The 17734-nt window shown below is 38.8% G+C and overlaps 1 protein-coding gene across 1 annotated transcript in view; it reads right to left on the bottom strand.

The window, feature by feature from the left end:
* Nucleotides 1-17734, bottom strand: part of LOC124605191 (aspartate aminotransferase, cytoplasmic) — a 72405-nt gene that overhangs the window by 13350 nt on the left and 41321 nt on the right. Inside the window, exons 5-7 of the mRNA XM_047136707.1 lie at nucleotides 13654-13804; nucleotides 4534-4699; nucleotides 2239-2381 (exon numbers count right to left, since the gene is read on the bottom strand). Of these exons, the coding sequence (XP_046992663.1) occupies nucleotides 2239-2381; nucleotides 4534-4699; nucleotides 13654-13804 (460 nt within the window). The remainder of the gene's footprint in view (nucleotides 1-2238; nucleotides 2382-4533; nucleotides 4700-13653; nucleotides 13805-17734) is intronic.

The following is a 17734-nucleotide window of genomic DNA, read 5'->3' as shown; positions in this document are numbered from 1 at the left end:
TGCGAAAAATTCCTGGGTTTTTCCCTGTTTTCTCCCAGACGAAAAAATTCCCAGGTTTTTCCCAGATTTCCCAGTTGTCCTGGGTCGTATACACCCTGTTGCATGTAACAGCCCAAGTAGTCACGAATGCTTACATTCAAAATTGTTGGCCCCTAATACAAAGCTGTCACACTGACCGTCCACTATATTGTTAAGGCTTAACAGGAATCGGGCTGCTAAAATCAGTAGAAAGTGTTGCAGTTAAATGAACTACCAGCAGTGCCCAATAATTATGCACATATGGTGCATGCCCTGAAAATTGCCTGTGAACTTATGTTTTGTTGTGGTGCATTGCAATACCAGAATGTATGACACTCAAAGCACTGATTGTAGGAAAAGTTTCAAGGTGGGGAGTCAACTACCAAGTAATTTTGGTTAGACTATTAATGTTACTTTGAAGCTAATTTTTAAGCTCATTTTATTCTTTAGAAGGTATATATATTTCACTCAAGTGTAGTACACACAAAAACTTGTTATAGATAGTAAGGAATCTACCCTTTTAAGCATATAGGGTGGAATAAGTTCTACTTGAACCTCGTTCCTAATTTTCACCAAAATCCCAACTTTTTTCTTGGTAGTACAACTAAGTGACAACTTTTGCATGAGATGAAAGATAGCTGTTTTATAGCGTTGGTCTCTGGTACATGGCTTACAAAACAGTTATTTCTATCAAAATGCAGAAATGAGAGATTTCACATGCTCATGTATGAAAAAGGACTCATGGTTAATTCCAATGGTTGAATACTGATATTAAACACAAGCATGTGATTGCACTATGTTTAGGATCTCCTTCCTACTACATACTAGCAACATGCAAGCAAAACTAAGTCAAATGCCCATATACATCCTCTGACAAATTCCTGTGAATAACACTGTAACATTAATGTAGATGAACTGCGAACTACAGTTACCTTGCTGTCCTTCGAAACTGTCACCTCCCATAACTAAGCACCACTGAGCTCCGTGATACATGTCCTGGAAACTTTGCGCGAAGTCTTCCTTCGGGATGGTATTCAAAAGCCGCATCACATTTCATTGGATGTCAGGAGTATCGTCAAATCTCTTTTCTGCCAAAGTGAGTTTGAGTCAAGGGAATAAGAAGTAGTCTGGAGGTTTGAGTTCCAGTGAGTATGGTGGATGTTCAAGTTTCAACACCCTTTATTTGCCAGGAAATTTTTGATGATATTGGCTGTGTGAGGTTGAGAGTTGTCGCGAAGAAAAAACCACAAACCTCGTTGTGCGTACTGGGGTCATACCCTGCATAGACATTGCATCAAACAGGTCAAAATTTGAACATACCGTGCAGCATTCAACGTCGTTCCCTCAGGTAGAAATGCCTTGTGGATAATGCCTTGACTATCGAAAAAGGTGAAACATCATTTTGATGCGTAATTTTTCAGCTCTGACCTTTTCCCAATGATGTCAGATCACCATTCCATGCTTTGCCATTTCGTTTCAGGATCATACCAGAGACATCAGTTTTCATCCTCTGTGACAATATGGTTCCAGAAATTGGGTGTCACATCCACTGTTTTCACAAAATCCTGTAGAGCCTCAAAATGTGCCTGCTTCTGATCATCAGTCAAGCGATGTGGCACAAGATGACAACACCTTTTCCTCTTCCATAACTCCTGGATAAGGATTTGTCGCACAGAATCACGGTTCATCTGCAGTTCATCCACTATCATGCACACAATTAATCGACGGTTGCTCATGATTAATGTCCTCACTTTCTCAACATTTTCGTCACTGATGGCAGTCACCAGTCATCCACTATGGAGATTGTCAGAAACACTTTCCCTGCCCCCTCAGAAACAGGTGTACCACTTGTACACACACTTCATGGACAGTGCTTGAACCTCTTAAGCACTTACCAGCTTTGCATGCGTTTCTTTCAGTGACTTGCCAAGCTTAAAACAAAACTTTAAATTGAGCCTTTGCTTGTTCATTGTCCTGTTCTCAGTTCAGAACCAACACACTACACATGCACTTTGTCCAACAGGTGTAACACACACGACGCTCAACTGAACTACGGTGGGGACAGATTGTCAACACCAGCAGCTACACAGGTGCAGCATTGTGAGACACCAGTGTTGCCTGCCCGATCGACTGTTCTGACTTCATTCACCGAACTTTGTCAGAGGCTGTAAAATGTGTTTTCATGCTTTAACAAGAAAAAAGTTTTAAGAGGATACTCACGTGATAGCCCTGTGTAAGAGAACATTCCAATCTGTTGTGTGATGTGGTCCCATGTACCAGGAGTACCCAGTCGTTGAAGTCGCTCCTGTAAACCTTGCCTCATTTCCTTGATACGAGATGACATGGTAACAATGCAATCTTTCCTAGAATTCAAACACAATGCCAAAAGTACATAACACCTCAGTGGGAAGAGTGAAGTGAAATCAAAACAAAAAGTTTGTACTCATAACAACAGCTGAGAGAGAGAGAGAGAGAGAGAGAGAGAGATAATGATATCAATTATTGATTAGGTCATCTATAGTACATCACTGCATTACTAGTCTATTCTGTAAACTCATTTTCCCATTCAGTTCTTAGGGAGCAACACCAGGCACACTCCCAACTATTTCACAATATATGTGTGTGTGTGGGGGGGGGGGGGGGGGGGGGGGCACACACACACACATGCACACACTCAAGCTCATTAAAGGATATTCCACAAACTACAAAGTTTTCACTCTTTTTTGTGTTCCTATCAATAATTCCAAACTTCTATTATTTGGCGAGTGGCCTCCTTTATGCCAAGCAACATGTTTTATTAACAAAAAGCTTATCATTTACTGAAATTTAATCCTACTTCAGTTCTGCTCATAATCAAGCCTGTTTAAGTATTTTCATACTTGTCTACAAGCTTAATAATTTCCATGTAGTACATGGCCACTGTCAGTTATTCACTGCATTCTTAGCCTCATCATCATTTTTGAAATATTTCCCACTTATCAACTGTCAGAGCTTTGTGAAACTGAAAACTGTTAAGAGAAAGATATGAAATGTAATGTAGATGTTTAAAATTTTCTCATCCAAATAAGCCTCTGGTTGCAGCAACATTGTAAGAGCACACACTTTCATGAACGAGCAGAATACCATGTTGAAGCATTTTGGATTGCTTATTATAGTTTTCAGGTGATGTCACACTGTCGATAAGGACTACCAACAGATATAAATAAAAATCCACTTCAGCTGCTAGTAATTTTCTTAATTTATTCTACAACTGGTTTTGAAGCTTAAAGTTCATCTTCAGGTGCAACAAAATAATTATGAAAACAAGAATGTGTGGCAGTCAGGTCAATCAGCCATTGGTGATCCCACCCGTGTCAAACAAATGCATTGGAGCGCAGGTGCAGCAATCGCAGTGTCTGCCTGTGCCTGGACAACATCTGCTGTCATGGATGTTCACCTGATCAAATATTTTGCAACAAAAAAACACCTTTACAATTAAAAAAAAAGAATTAAAAATAAAAATCACTAAACTTCCACATCAACAGAGTTAGTCTGAATTTTCATGGATTTTGGGTAAAAAGGGACGACATCATTTAAGTGACTGGCATGTGGGGGAAGTAAAATACTTGTCTCACTGCCAGTAAACATCTTAATCCAGAGAGGTATTACATCTTCATTGCACTGTGTCGGTAATGGCAGTACTGTGGCAATTTACTGTGTTTTGTGTTGGCCACTCAGTTGCCAGGGAACCCATTAGACACAAATTTTGCTATACCCAACATGTTTGAACACAATTTCACCACAAAAAGAATGAGAAATATTTGAAAAAGGCATATGTAACTCGTCTTGTGTTCCGTGTCTGTGCTACATGATTTCATTCCTCATTTCATTCTACAAAATGTCTAATGAGTAACAGTTGTTCAGATCAAGTTTAGTCATGCACAGTTATTCCCTCATTGCTGAACATTTCGTACAACACTCCCACATGTCATTTGTTCACTGGTACCACTTGACACTTTCTGCCAGTTTCAGTTTCCAAGCATTCAAAAAATTAAACAAATTCGCTGGGCTCACACTTCACAGGGCTTTGTCATTCAGTTCATTTTAATGAATCACAAAATGGAGAACAATGGCAGCTAATTTCAAATGGTACTCAGAGCACAGACAAGATGATGAAACCTCAACCTTGCATAGAAGCCTTTAATTAATCTGCGCAGAGGGAATATGCAAAATGTCATTACTTCCTAGATGACCCTTATACATATACATGGTGAGAGCACATGATAAAATTATGTCAATTACAGCTAACAAGTTTCTTTGAGTTTGAAGTTTCAGTATTGAATCGAACTTCATTTACAACTTGACAATATTTTTTTAAATGTAACATATGTGGGAGTGTGCTTAGTACTATAAATTAATGGCAAATGATCATTTGCCCACAATGTGCTCAGGCTTTCAAGCATAAAAAAGTTTTAGATCAATCTTCATTGGTTTAAGAGAAAACTTAAGTCAGAATTTTTTACAGTGCAAACCTACCATTCTTGGCACAAATGTTCATTATTGAGAACAGTGCTGACAATCTTTGCTCCATGATTAGGTGGATTAGAGTACATTCCTCTCACAGTAAGAGTAAGCTGTGATTTAACATTTATAATCTCATCGTTGCTGTTGAGTACCACTGTCAGATTTCCTACTCGTTCATCTGAAAAAGAATAAAATATATATATATATCTGTAACGTAAGTGCCAATAGTACATAACTACTGACTAGGCTATTGCATCCTTTATCTCACATCTTTCAAAAGATGTTACAATGCACCAATGGGAAGAAATATTATCTTTTAGAAATCTTCCGCAGACAGCATAAAATACAAAACAAATGGTAGCGAAGTAATAAATGTAAAGCACACATTATGGTCAACAAAATGCCCCCAAACATGTGGTTTTAATGAGGTTAAGTGAACTACACACTCAATTTTACAATTTTGTATTTTATTCTTTAAAGCAGTCTGTACGACACATGGCATTATGACAGGCCAGTTGAAATGTAGTTGATGCACACTAACAATACTTTATAATCTCCTGATGGGATATTTAGCAACTCTCTGCTTACCTTCCCAGCTCTCACCACCAGTTTTTGGGTTATACATAAGAATCTGTATGTGCAATACAGAAAGAAGGATATACTGAGATGTATCAGCAGCCTGGCTTTGGCATAAATCAACTATTTTAGAACCATTTCCACTTTTAAATGAAATATTCAATGATGAATAGTAACATGAGGATGACATTGTATATGAAGCTATCAGACTCTTACTACTTTGAAATTAGAAGAACTTGGTGATATGCAATGACTAATTTCTCTTTCACACCCTCAAGCACACACTTGAACCACATTCACACTACTGTAGGAGAAGATGTACATCCATATAAATATGTATCTAACAACTGGTTTCGCCATAACGTCTCTCCACAAATGACTGAACAGTTTTTCCTACGCAACTGGATCACTTCTTCTTGGACACTATGTATGAGTTTGTCTAATAACTGTCAGCTACTTCTTTCCAAGTCAACTGTTTTCCAGAAATGTTTAAAGAAATTTATCCATTTCAGCTTCAATCTCAGCTGGCTAAAGAGTACTTACAGCTATTGTCAACTTAGATATTTGGATACTGGGGGAATATTTTCACAAAGAACAACTTTTTGAAGAGATCCTCTGCATTCTTACAGGAACTGAAGCAATTCTGTTGTCTTAATGTTTTTATGTAGGTTCAATTCCTGCAAATACGAAATCCAAAGGAAATGAGCATTGCGAGAAGTATATTACTGGAATTTTCAATATCTTCTGTGTTACTGAAGCAGCAATATTTAACATTCCATAAACTTATTGTCAAAAGTACAATCATATTGGCTATCAAGGGAAATTTGTGACTGAATTGAGGACTTTTTGGAAGGGAGGACACAGCATGTTATCCTGGATGGAACAGAAGTAACTTCAGGGGTGCCCCAGGGACATTTGCTGGGACACTTGCTGTTCATGCTGTGTATCAATGACCTTGCAGACAATATTAGCAGTAACGTCAGACTTTCTGCAGGTGATGCAGTTATCTATGATGAAAGACTGTCTGAAAGAAACTGCATAAATATTCAGTCAGATCTTGATAAGATTTCAAAGTGGTGCAAAGATTGGCAACTTGCTTTAAATGTTCAAAAACATCGAACTGTGCATTTCTCAAAACAAAAAAGCATAGTACCCTATGATTATAATAGGAATGAGTTACTGTTGGAATCAGCCATCTCTCACAAATACCTGTGGGAACGGTATGATCATACAGACTCAATTATGGCTGAAGCAGGTGGACGACTTCAGTTTATTGATAGAATACTGGGAAAGTGCAGTTAGTCTGCAAAGAACATTGCTTACAAATTACTCATGGGACTGGTTCTAGAATATTGCTGAAGTGTGTGGAACTCATATCAAATAGAACTAACAGGGGATATTGAACATATACAGAGAAGGGCAGCACAAATGGTCACATGTTTGTTTGATCCATAGGAAAGTGTCACAGAGATACTCAAGAAAATGAACAGCAAGATTCTAAGACAGACTTAAGCTATCCCAAGAAAGTCCATTAACAAAGTTTTAAGAATTTCCTTTAAACTATGATTCTAGGAATATTCTACAACCCTCTATCACTCACATAGGGATCATTAGGATTACAATAATTACTGCATGCACAGAGGCATTCTAACAATCATTCTTCTCACACTTTATATGTGAATGGAACAGGAAGACACTTCAAAAACTGGTACAATGGGACTCTGCCATGCACCACAGTGGTTTGCAGAGTATTGACGTAGCTGCAGATTTAGATTTCATGGCTTAACAGCAATTCTTTTGCATTTTTCAAAATCCACAGCAGTGCTTAAAGTTGCAATGGAAATAATGTGAAGCATTGGACTGATATTCTCAAATGAATGCTTCCATGTTGAATGTGAACCAGCATGTAACAACTAATTGTTGAAAAAACTACTGTATAGCTCCACAATGTGGATTCAAGTTTTTTCTCTTTCTGTTTTTTAGTGTATTTCTCAAAAAAGTGGAAACTTTGCACGACATGTGGAATGGTAAATAACATTGCACAACCAATTTTCTGAAATAACATGGTGCATTTTAAATTAGAAAGTAATCAGAATTACAGATGCAGTGCAAAATACCTAAGATAATTAAGGCAGCAAGAGTATGTTTATTTAGTATCATTAGCCAGGCAGAAAAAATAAAAATATCCCTTTAAAACTTACCCATCATGTCAAATTAGAAGTTCTTCCTGTTGTAACGCTATAGTGTGAGCACAGACAATCAAACAGTGCATGAAACAAATGCCTCCAAGGCCAGCCTAGAGAAGTCACCTCACTACCTGGACACACGACACAGCAAGCTCTGTGCCGTTTGCTCAACAGACCAATGTAAGCCCAGTGTGCTGAGTCTTCGGCATCACTTTTATTTACTTGCTTATCATATGCTACCTACAAGACTATATACTGATGTGTTCTACAGCTAGGATACTTTGTACTATTCTATACTTCATTCAGTGTTATTGTGGATCTCTTCGTGTGAAAGCAGAATAGAACTTGATTGGTGTTACTTCTGGTATTGTGTCTGTACAACATACTTGGCAATGAGTGCGATATTCCACTCTGCGTGTTTCGTTTCCTTGGTTCGATATACAGCGAACATGTCAGTAGAAGAAGTTCTTCAATCTCTTGTTGAACAACAGTGAACCCTCACCGACCAGCAGCAGGCTCTCACTATGGCACCAAACAATTTAGCAGCCTTGCTGACGTACCATGTCCCACCACCATTGACGCGACACACACTGTTTCCTCCATATCATGATTCTGCAGAAGATTGGGACACACATGAAAAATTCCTTCAGCAACATTTTCAAGCTCTTTGTGCTGCAGACCCCAACTCGTATAGGGCTTTATTTCATTCACAGATTTCTCCTCATGTTTATCACCTTTTGAGTCAGCTATCTCTTCTTCAGCAATGTGCCAGTCTTTTTTGATGAAGTGTGTCAGTTGCTCTATTATCATCACTGCAAATGTAGTTATGTCATTGCTACTCGCACTGAATTCTACTGTTGTCACAAGCAGCCGCAACAGTCTCACAGAGCTTAGGTAGCAAAATTTCTTGAACTTCTGCATCGTTGCCAGTTCATTACTGAGGCTCACAGCTTCATGATGCTGTAATATACCTGGCCTGATAGGGAAGTTTTGGTGAATGTGCTTTACAATGTGAAAATCCCTCCCTTGCAGATGTTCTGAACAGTGCTCAGTCTTTTGAAGTATCTAGGGCAGCAGGAAATCAGATAGAAGCATGGTGTGAAGTAGCTGCTTCTCTTACTCAGCCGCCATCAGTTAGCTCATGGGGGAAGAAGACGTTGCGGTCATGCAACAGCGGCCTCTACAGCACATGGGGCAGCCCCATGCTAAGCAGCAGCAGACAAATCACAACAGTGGTCATGTGCTCTTCTTCCATTGTGCCCTTATTATTTCAATCAACATGAGTGGGTCAGGTGCCCAAAACATTAGGCAACATACTGCTATTGTAAAAGTGGGTGGGGGTGGGGGGGGGGGGTGGGGGAGACACTGTGTGCAACATTCAAAGTCCTTCACCAGATATGAACATGGCTGTGAATCATGTTTCCCAAGTAAAGGTAGCCCCTAACAAACTCTACATTAAAGTACATGTGATGGACAAGATGTTAAAAATTCAAGTGCACATGGGTGCAGCAGTGACTTTGCTAAATTCTCAAAGCTATGTGAATATGGATCACACACATTGTCCCTGTTCTTATCGGTTGGGGAGTTACAACAAACTACAAATATCTATACTGGGGTAGTTTTAGACTTACTTAGTGTAAAAAGCAGTTCTTCAGCCTTTAACCTTTCTATTCGTGGATGATGTCAACACTGAAGACATATTTGGGTTAGATACCTTCAAAAATTTTGGCTTCTGTATTTTTGACAAAGTGCATCGGGTGTCAGATCAAGCTTCATGCCAATAACTGGACGTGCTCTGCTTGGAATATTCCTCCCTGTTTTCGAAAAGTTTTCAGTGTGCTGCCAATTTCAACACTCACAACACACTGAAACTGACAGCAAGTCCCGTTTCTTTCATCCTCGCCCAGTCCCAGTAGATTTACAGGAACCAAGTCAGATTTGAACTACATCGACTTACATCTTTGGGCATTATCATGCCTGTCTCCTCTAGTGGATCACCTACTCCATGGGTAAGTGTCAAAAAAACCTAATGGTAGTCTTTGGCTCTGTGGTGATTTTGAAGTCTCATAGCCTATTATTGATACCTATCCTTTACCCAATCTAAAAGGACTCTTAGCACAGCTTTCTGGGGCTAATATTTTCCAAAATAGACTTGTCAGAAGCCTGCTTACAATTGCCTCTGGGAGGTGATCTCAAACATGTCCTCGTAGTGAATACCCCCGTCAGGTTATATCAATACCAGCAGCTGCCATTTGATGTGGCTAGCAATCCTACCATTTTACAATGATTTTTGGAGCAACTGAGGGCGTCCATGTCAGGGTGTGTCAACTACCTGGATGATTCTGTTGTCTCAAGTTCTCCAACAGATGAACATTTGCAAAACCTTTGCGCCTTGTTCACAGTGCTACAGGTCACCAGTTTGAAATGTAACTTGCACAAATCACAATTTTTTTCAGCCCTTTATCATCTATTTCGGTTTTGAAGTATCATGTGCTGGGCTCAAGCCTTTATGCCAGCACGTTGAGACCATTACAGCTTTGTAGTGTCCAACAACATCAAAGATTTGTGAGCATTTCTCAGGAAGACTATGAACTACAATAAATTTCTTACTGGTACAGCAGCAATGGCCCAGCCACTTCATACAGTCTTACATAAAGATGTTTGTTTTCACACGTCGCCCACCTGCAAGTAAGCCTTTCCCCTCTTAAGATCAAAATTATACTGAGCACCTTGCTTGGTTGCCTTCCAGACAGCCTGTTCTCATGCAAAAGTGTGCAGACGGTTCTGAACACACTATTGCTTGTGCTTCCAAAACTCTGATCAAATGTAACAGCAGTACCCACAGATAGGAAAAGAAGCCGTTGCTATTGGGTACGCACTCAAAAATTTCATGTTTTATATGGTTCCAAGGTTTGATTGATTGCTTATCAAACTTCTGGTTTCTCCTCTCAGTTCTTCAGCATCTTTAGTGGATAATGTGAAACATCGCCTGCAATGCTGGACTCTGTTTTTGTCATGTTATAACTGTGAGATACATTCCAAACCAAAGCACAATATACTAATGTGGATGCTCTTTCTCAATTCTCAAATGGCCCCGATCCAGTATTTGATCAGGATGAACTGTTGTGTTTCCATTTAGAGATCGAAGCCCAAAACAACATGGATAGTTTTCCTATTACTAGTTCTTAGATTTCGGTTGCTGTCACGGAATATAGACTTTGCTGCCTCTTTGGTTTGTGATGCCTATAGCAAATACCCTTTTGTTATTCCAATATATTCGATGAATGCTGCCAGCACCATGAAGGTACTTGCTTCTGTATTTTCTCTCCAAGGCTTGACACAAAGAATTGTTTCTGACAATGGACCTCAATTTTCTTCAAAGGAATTCACACAATTTTTCAAACAAAATGGAATACAGCATGTCTGCACAACACCATTCTCATCATAGTCTAATGGAAAGTTTTTGTCGAACATTCAAGCCACAAATGTCGAAACTTCAAGCTTCACATTCACTTTAAAATGGCTCACTGATGTTTTTGAGTTCATATCAAACTTTGCCTACTCCTGACATTCGCTGGCAGTACGTTTGCATGGGAGATGCCACTGGTTTTGCTGCATTTGCTTCATACTTACCACTCTCGTCCAGCTTCCAGCCTCACTATGAAGTTTCACCCAAACGTCGGAGTTCAATATCATGTGACAAGAAGCCACATTATGGGAATCAGGTGCTGTTTTTAGATGAGCTGGTAGAGTGCAGTATACTATTCACAGCAGTGCAGGCATGCACCAACACCACTAAAATCAGCTATGGCTCCATGAATTCAGTGATCCTGCCATAGGTCAAACTGTTTCAGATTTCTTCATTGCACAATGTTCGGCTGCCGTGACGCAGCCATGTCTGGCCGTCACAATGCAGCCATGTTTGGTTGTCACAACACAGCTTCCTAGACAGCTTACCGAGCCATCTCACCAATGGGTGTTGATGCCGGCCCACCTGCGATACAGTTGCCATCGACACCCCAGGTCACCTCTCCCTTGGACATCGACGTCGTTGCCATCAGCCAATCACCAGCACCCTCTACGATCCCACCTGTGCCTTCAGATGTATCTTGTGCCTGGTTTTCTGGGGCAGTTTCCCTGGCACTCACAAGGCACGATACTGGGACGCAGGTTGATCTCTCTGCAGCCAGCCAAGCAACCAGCCTCATGATTTTCCATGGCACTGGCCTCCCCCCATACCATACCCACAAAGTTAGGCAGGGAGGGTGCGGTAACATCCGCCATTCGGAGTGTCACACTTTAAAACATGCACACCGCAAGTCATGCCGCTGCAATTCCTGCAGCAGCCATGGCGGTATGACGGCACTACCTGCCGGAAATGACTGAGCTACTAACGAAGATTGTAAGCATCCCCTATCTGGAGCTCCAGTGGCAGGTCTATTTAAGCTCAAATATCAATGCACAGAGCCCTCATTTTGAGTTTCTGCCACTTAGTAACATTTACAGACAGGGCGTGTCATCTACGGAGTAGTCATCAAACTGCAAATCTTTATATCCGTATATATATCAACATTCAAACCTAATGTTAGCAACTGATGTTGCAACTACTGTATTATTTTTACTATTTGATATTAGATGTAAATAAATTAATATCTGAATTCTCTGCCAACGAACTGCATCTGTTCCTCACTCCTGTATTTGCTAAAGAACCATTAAGCATGGAAAGGAAGTTACAACAAAACAAAAACAGGGAAAAAGAAGGGATCCAACATTCACAGTCAAAACTTGCAACTCTGGTTTTTTGCCTGTTTGAGAGCTCTACCTTTCAAATGAATTCCAAATGCCTGAATTAAATTACCGAATGCTGTTCATGTAATATGTGACGAATAGAGGAGTGAAGCTTATATTATTCATAATTATTTACCTGTTCTCCATTTACCTTTATCATGATAAAATGTTTAAAAATTCTTTAAGCTGAATACGTACCCTTGGGCCTAAGTAAACTGCTAAGTTTACACAACTTCCAAAACCTACACAACATGTGCTCTTTCTTTACCACATGCAGTTTCAGAGAGAGGTTGGTTGATTCAGCCAGCATAAGGAAGTGACATGCTTCACTATCACAGAATTTCACTTTCATGATGAAGATGACAGTAGGGAAGTAAAATGAGCACAAGAAAAGCAATGTTTCACTATTTTAGATATCATGAAAGTTCACAACATTGTTTAGAGAAATAAAATTTGTAAAAGTGATCTAGTGAAACAATGCCCATTCGATTAAATGCCAGTTGCTCCATCTAATGACACTCAGATGAGAAGAGAGAACAGTGATTTAATTAAGGGCCAAAACCATAGCTTTTTTAATCTCCTTTATAGAATTGAATTAAATCCAACAACTTGTCAAAAGTAAAAATGATGGTTGGATTTGGAGAGAGACTGAAAGCAGTGAAAGAATCTGCCATTTGAAGTCAACTGTATCTAGGCCAGATATCAATTACAAAACTTCACATCACTGGAGACAACACTTTCCTGCAGCATGTACTTGACAAACACTCTAGTCCTATGACTAAGTCAGAAAGAAATATGATGAAGTCAGACAAAAGCACAGCCTAATTAATTTCTGTGCACAGTTCAAATGGTAAATTTGAGAAACTGCACTTCCCAAAGAAAACTAATGGCAAAACAAAATCGGTGAAAAATCAATAAATAATCCACAACAACACACAATTTGAAGGAAAAACAACAGTACAATGAAGTGGTTTCATGTGGACAAACGGCAATGCATCTCGCAAACAACACACCAACACAAGATGCAGGACGTAGTAACAAAATCATGACTGGAATATTTAAGATAAGTAATGCACAAAAGGAGAACTAGGCAAAAAGATATAGACTAGGGAAAACAGGGTGTTGAGAAACAAAGGGAAACTCATAGTTCAAAACTGACGACAAATACAGAAAATGCCAAAAATGTGTGATGAACAACAACAACAACAACAACAGTCTTGCTATTGACATTTAGGTTAAATGCTTCTCTTGTTCTCAATGATGGTAGCTCAATCAATAAGCAACACATACTTCAAAGATACATACACATGCAACACTTCAAACGAAAAAAAAATCTACCATACTTAGTAAATAATGTGTGCACACACTGACGTGACAAATAACCACAGATCAAGATACAAAATGAAAAAATAAGCAGATGCATGGCAAACAAATGAACTAAAAGGAACTTAGTCACAATAATCAAGAAGAAGTACATGACAAAAACTGATTTTTAATTTAAAAGTTCACAATTTTAAATACAAGCAATACCATTCAATGTGAATTAAAAACAAACATTAAATAAAGTATACTTTATACTCACTATACAGGCCAAAGTTTTTGGCAAATGACTGGGCACACACAAATTCAAAGCCTTGCTGAGCAAAGTAACGAACAGCCCATGCATCTTTATCAGGATCTCCAGAAGCAAAGCCTTGGTACGCAGAGTCAAAAAATGGAAAAAGTTTCTTTTCCTGCAATAACAAAAAAAGATCATCATCTTTATAAATTACTTAGAGAGGAAGAGTTTTTAAGTTGTTTGTTAAAAAATTACAGCTGACAAAAACTGTACAGAATTAATAATGCAACTAATTTTTTGAAAGACTGCATTTTGAACATCTGAATAGTGAACACGGAGCTACACAAACAAATAAAAATGAAATATAAATGAAAGACTGGCAGAAAAGGCAGTAGGATTAAGATTTATCTGTCATTTCAGAAAAAGTCATAAAAACTATATTGCTAGTGATATGCAATGGAGAATGTGAAATTATCGATGGCAGAACTAGTAGAGTAGTAAAGGAAAGTAAGTGAAGGGAAGAGCATAGATTTATAAAATATAATTCAAAACAGTGGGTAAGAATTTAAAACAGAAGCTATTTGATATAGAGGCACACTAAATGCAATTAAAACCAAATGAAGATAGAACAGATACTTGGGGGCATTAACCAACAGACACAGAACGTAAGGAGGCACAAATGACAGTTTTCATAACTAGTAGATACTTACTTAATCTGGAAAGATAACAAATGGTTTTAAGAAAGAGGACAATTTGGGAATTAAATAAAAAATTGTCGAAGAAGCCTACTTCAAAGACATTGCATGGTTGCTCTTTGTGTGGCTGGGAGAGAGAAAAGATGGCGATAGTGGCCAGTAGGGGGTGGATTAACAGTAAGATGCATAACTGCACATTGCTGCCAAGTTTTTCATGTTTTTTGTGATGTGTATGATTTAAGTGCTCCTTGACTATTAAACTCTTGCACAAATCTTTCTAGCACTGAACGTTACATGTGCCTGTTGCGTGCAAAGAACCTTGATAGTAGAGTGCAACTGGATATGCCACAACATTCTTGCATCTCATCACTTTCCCTACACTATTGTGTGACAAAACCTTCATGGTATGAACCAAAGAACACAAAACAAAGAAACAGGTTTAGGAAAACTACTTTTACATGCCACATTATAAACTAAATTGAAACATTATTTACATGATGTTAGAGGCAATGAATTTATTTTTTGGGGGGGGGGGGGTGGAGTGGAGGGGGGGAGGGTCGTTAGCCAATTACATAGTTCTGCTACCATTTATCTGCAACATGCTCATTAAAGCAACTTATTTGACATTTGTCATGTACTGCTACAGTGCTGTTCCACTGGTTGTTAGCCGTGTATCTGTTAAAAAAAATTTTCAGGCAACTGTCATCAGCATTGATATACTCTGAGAAACGCATGGTAAACACTGTGCTGCCTTACAATACATTTATTCACAACCAGTTTCAATCGATCATCTTCACAGTGCTGGCACGAAAATGGGAACAAAGTGAGAACTGTGAATATCAACACCAATTACATTTTCATGAGAATTATTAGTCAGAAAAATTACTTATGAACATGATGTGCACTAATAAAAAATAATGTGACAACTTCCATGTCACACATGCTATTTATCCAGGTAAGGTGCCATAGCTGACTTGAAAACATCAGAAAACGACACTTCATGCCATAATACCGGCTCAAGCAAACAGAAAACATTGAAAAATGAAACCATGTGTCAGCAGTAAGTGCAAAGCACCAGTGCTCAGGCACAATATGCAGTAGGTCAACACACAAGTGTTGATCAAAGAAGCTACAAGCCAGAGTCTAAGAACAAGTACCAAAACGTGTACCCTACACTATAGTCACAGAAAAATATACATGCACTACAATTATAATAAAAGGAAAACAATAAAAACAGATATAAATGTATTTTTAATCCTATTTTTCTTTTTTCACTTTATTTCAAAACAATAGCAGGTAATTATACATAGTTGCATACAATAATATGCAATAAAACAGACACGTGATGCTATTGCAATGCCACACATGGTTAAAAACTAACTGACCATTAAGTAAGACCTATACCATGCAAAATTCTACATACGTATACAATGTTGCAAAAAATTATATCAGGCAATACAACTACCACAAATCATTCAAACTGGCAGCAGCCAGAGGTCTGAGGATACAAATAGTGTTAACAAAATGAGGAGCTGCATACTGCACAAAATTTGCATAGATATATAATGTTAAACACAATGAGAATCAGTAACCACTAAAAGCAGAGAGCATAAAAACCAAACAGCAAATAAAACAATTCCAGTGTCAAGTCCATATCAGAAGTCGAGGATTAAACATAGTGTTTGTTGTTGTTGTGGTCTTCAGACCTGAGACTGGTTTGATGCAGCTCTCCATACTACTCTATCCTGTGCAAGCTGCTTCATCTCCCAGTACCTACTGCAACCTACATCCTTCTGAATCTGCTTAGTGTATTCATCTCTTCGTCTCCCTCTACGATTTTTACTCTCCACGCTGCCCTCCAATGCTAAATTTGTGATCCCTTGATGATGCCTCAAAACATGTCCTACCAACCGGTCCCTTCTTTTTGTCAAGTAGTGCCACAAACTCCTATTCTCCCCAATTCTATTCAATACCTCCTCGTTAGTTATGTGATCTACCCATCTAATCTTCAGCATTCTTCTATAGCACCACATTTTGAAAGCTTCTATTCTCTTCTTGTCCAAACTATTTATCATCCATGTTTCACTTCCATACATAGCTACACTCCATTCAAATACTTTCAGAAACAACTTCATGATACTTAGATCTATACTCGATGTTAAATTTCTCTTCTTCAGAAACGCTTTCCTTGCCATTGCCAGTCTACATTTTATATCCTCTCTACTTCGACAATCATCAGTTATTTTGCTCCCCAAATAGCAAAACTCCTTTACTACTTTAAGTGTCTCATTTCCTAATCTAATTCCCTCAGCATCACCCGATTTAATTTGACTACATTCCATTATCCTCGTTTTGCTTTTGTTGATGTTCATCTTATACCCTCCTTTTAAGACACTGTCCATTCCATTCAACTGCTCTTCCAAGTCCTTTACTGCCTCTGACAGAATTACTATGTCATCGGTGAACTTCAAAGTTTTTATTTCTTCTCCATGAATTTTAATACCTACTCTGAATTTTTCTTTTGTTTCCTTTACTGCTTGCTCAATACACAGATTGAATAACATCGGGGAGAGGCTACAACCCTGTCTCACTCCCTTCCCAACCACTGCTTCCCTTTCATGTCCCTCGACTCTTATAACTGCCATCCGGTTTCTGTACAAATTGTAAATAGTCTTTCGCTCCCTGTATTTTACCTCTGCCACCCTCAGAATTTGAAAGAGAGTATTGCAGTTAACATTGTCAAAAGCTTTCTCTAGGTCCACAAATGCTAGAAATGTAGGTTTGCCTTTCCTTAATCTATTTTCTAAGATAAGTCGTAGGGTCAGGATTGCCTCACATGTTCCAACATTTCTACGGAATCCAAACTGATCTTCCCCGAGGTCCGCATCTACCAGTTTTTCCATTCGTCTGTAAAGAATTCGTGTTAGTATTTTGCAGCTGTGACTTATTAAACTGATATTTCAGTAATTTTCACATCTGTCAACACCTGCTTTCTTTGGGACTGGAATTATTATATTCTTCTTGAAGTCTGAGGGTATTTCACCTGTCTCATACATCTTGCTCACCAGATGGTAGAGTTTTGTCAGGACTGGCTCTCCCAAGCCCGTCAGTAGTTCTAATGGAATGTTGTCTACTTCCGGGGGCTTGTTTTGACTCAGGTCTTTCAGTGCTCTGTCAAACTCTTCACGCAGTATCGTATCTCCCATTTCGTCTTCATCTACATCCTCTTCCATTTCCATAATATTGTCCTCAAGTACATCGCCCTTGTATAAACCCTCTATATACTCCTTCCACCTTTCTGCCTTCCCTTCTTTGCTTAGAGCTGGGTTTCCATCTGAGCTCTTTATGTTCATACAAGTAGTTCTCTTCTCTCCAAAGGTCTCCTGTAGGCAGTATCTATCTTACCCCTA

Source organism: Schistocerca americana, chromosome 3 (genome assembly GCF_021461395.2).
Source record: "Schistocerca americana isolate TAMUIC-IGC-003095 chromosome 3, iqSchAmer2.1, whole genome shotgun sequence".
Taxonomy (NCBI): Eukaryota; Metazoa; Arthropoda; class Insecta; order Orthoptera; family Acrididae; genus Schistocerca; species Schistocerca americana.
This window is presented reverse-complemented; position numbering and strand designations above follow the sequence as displayed.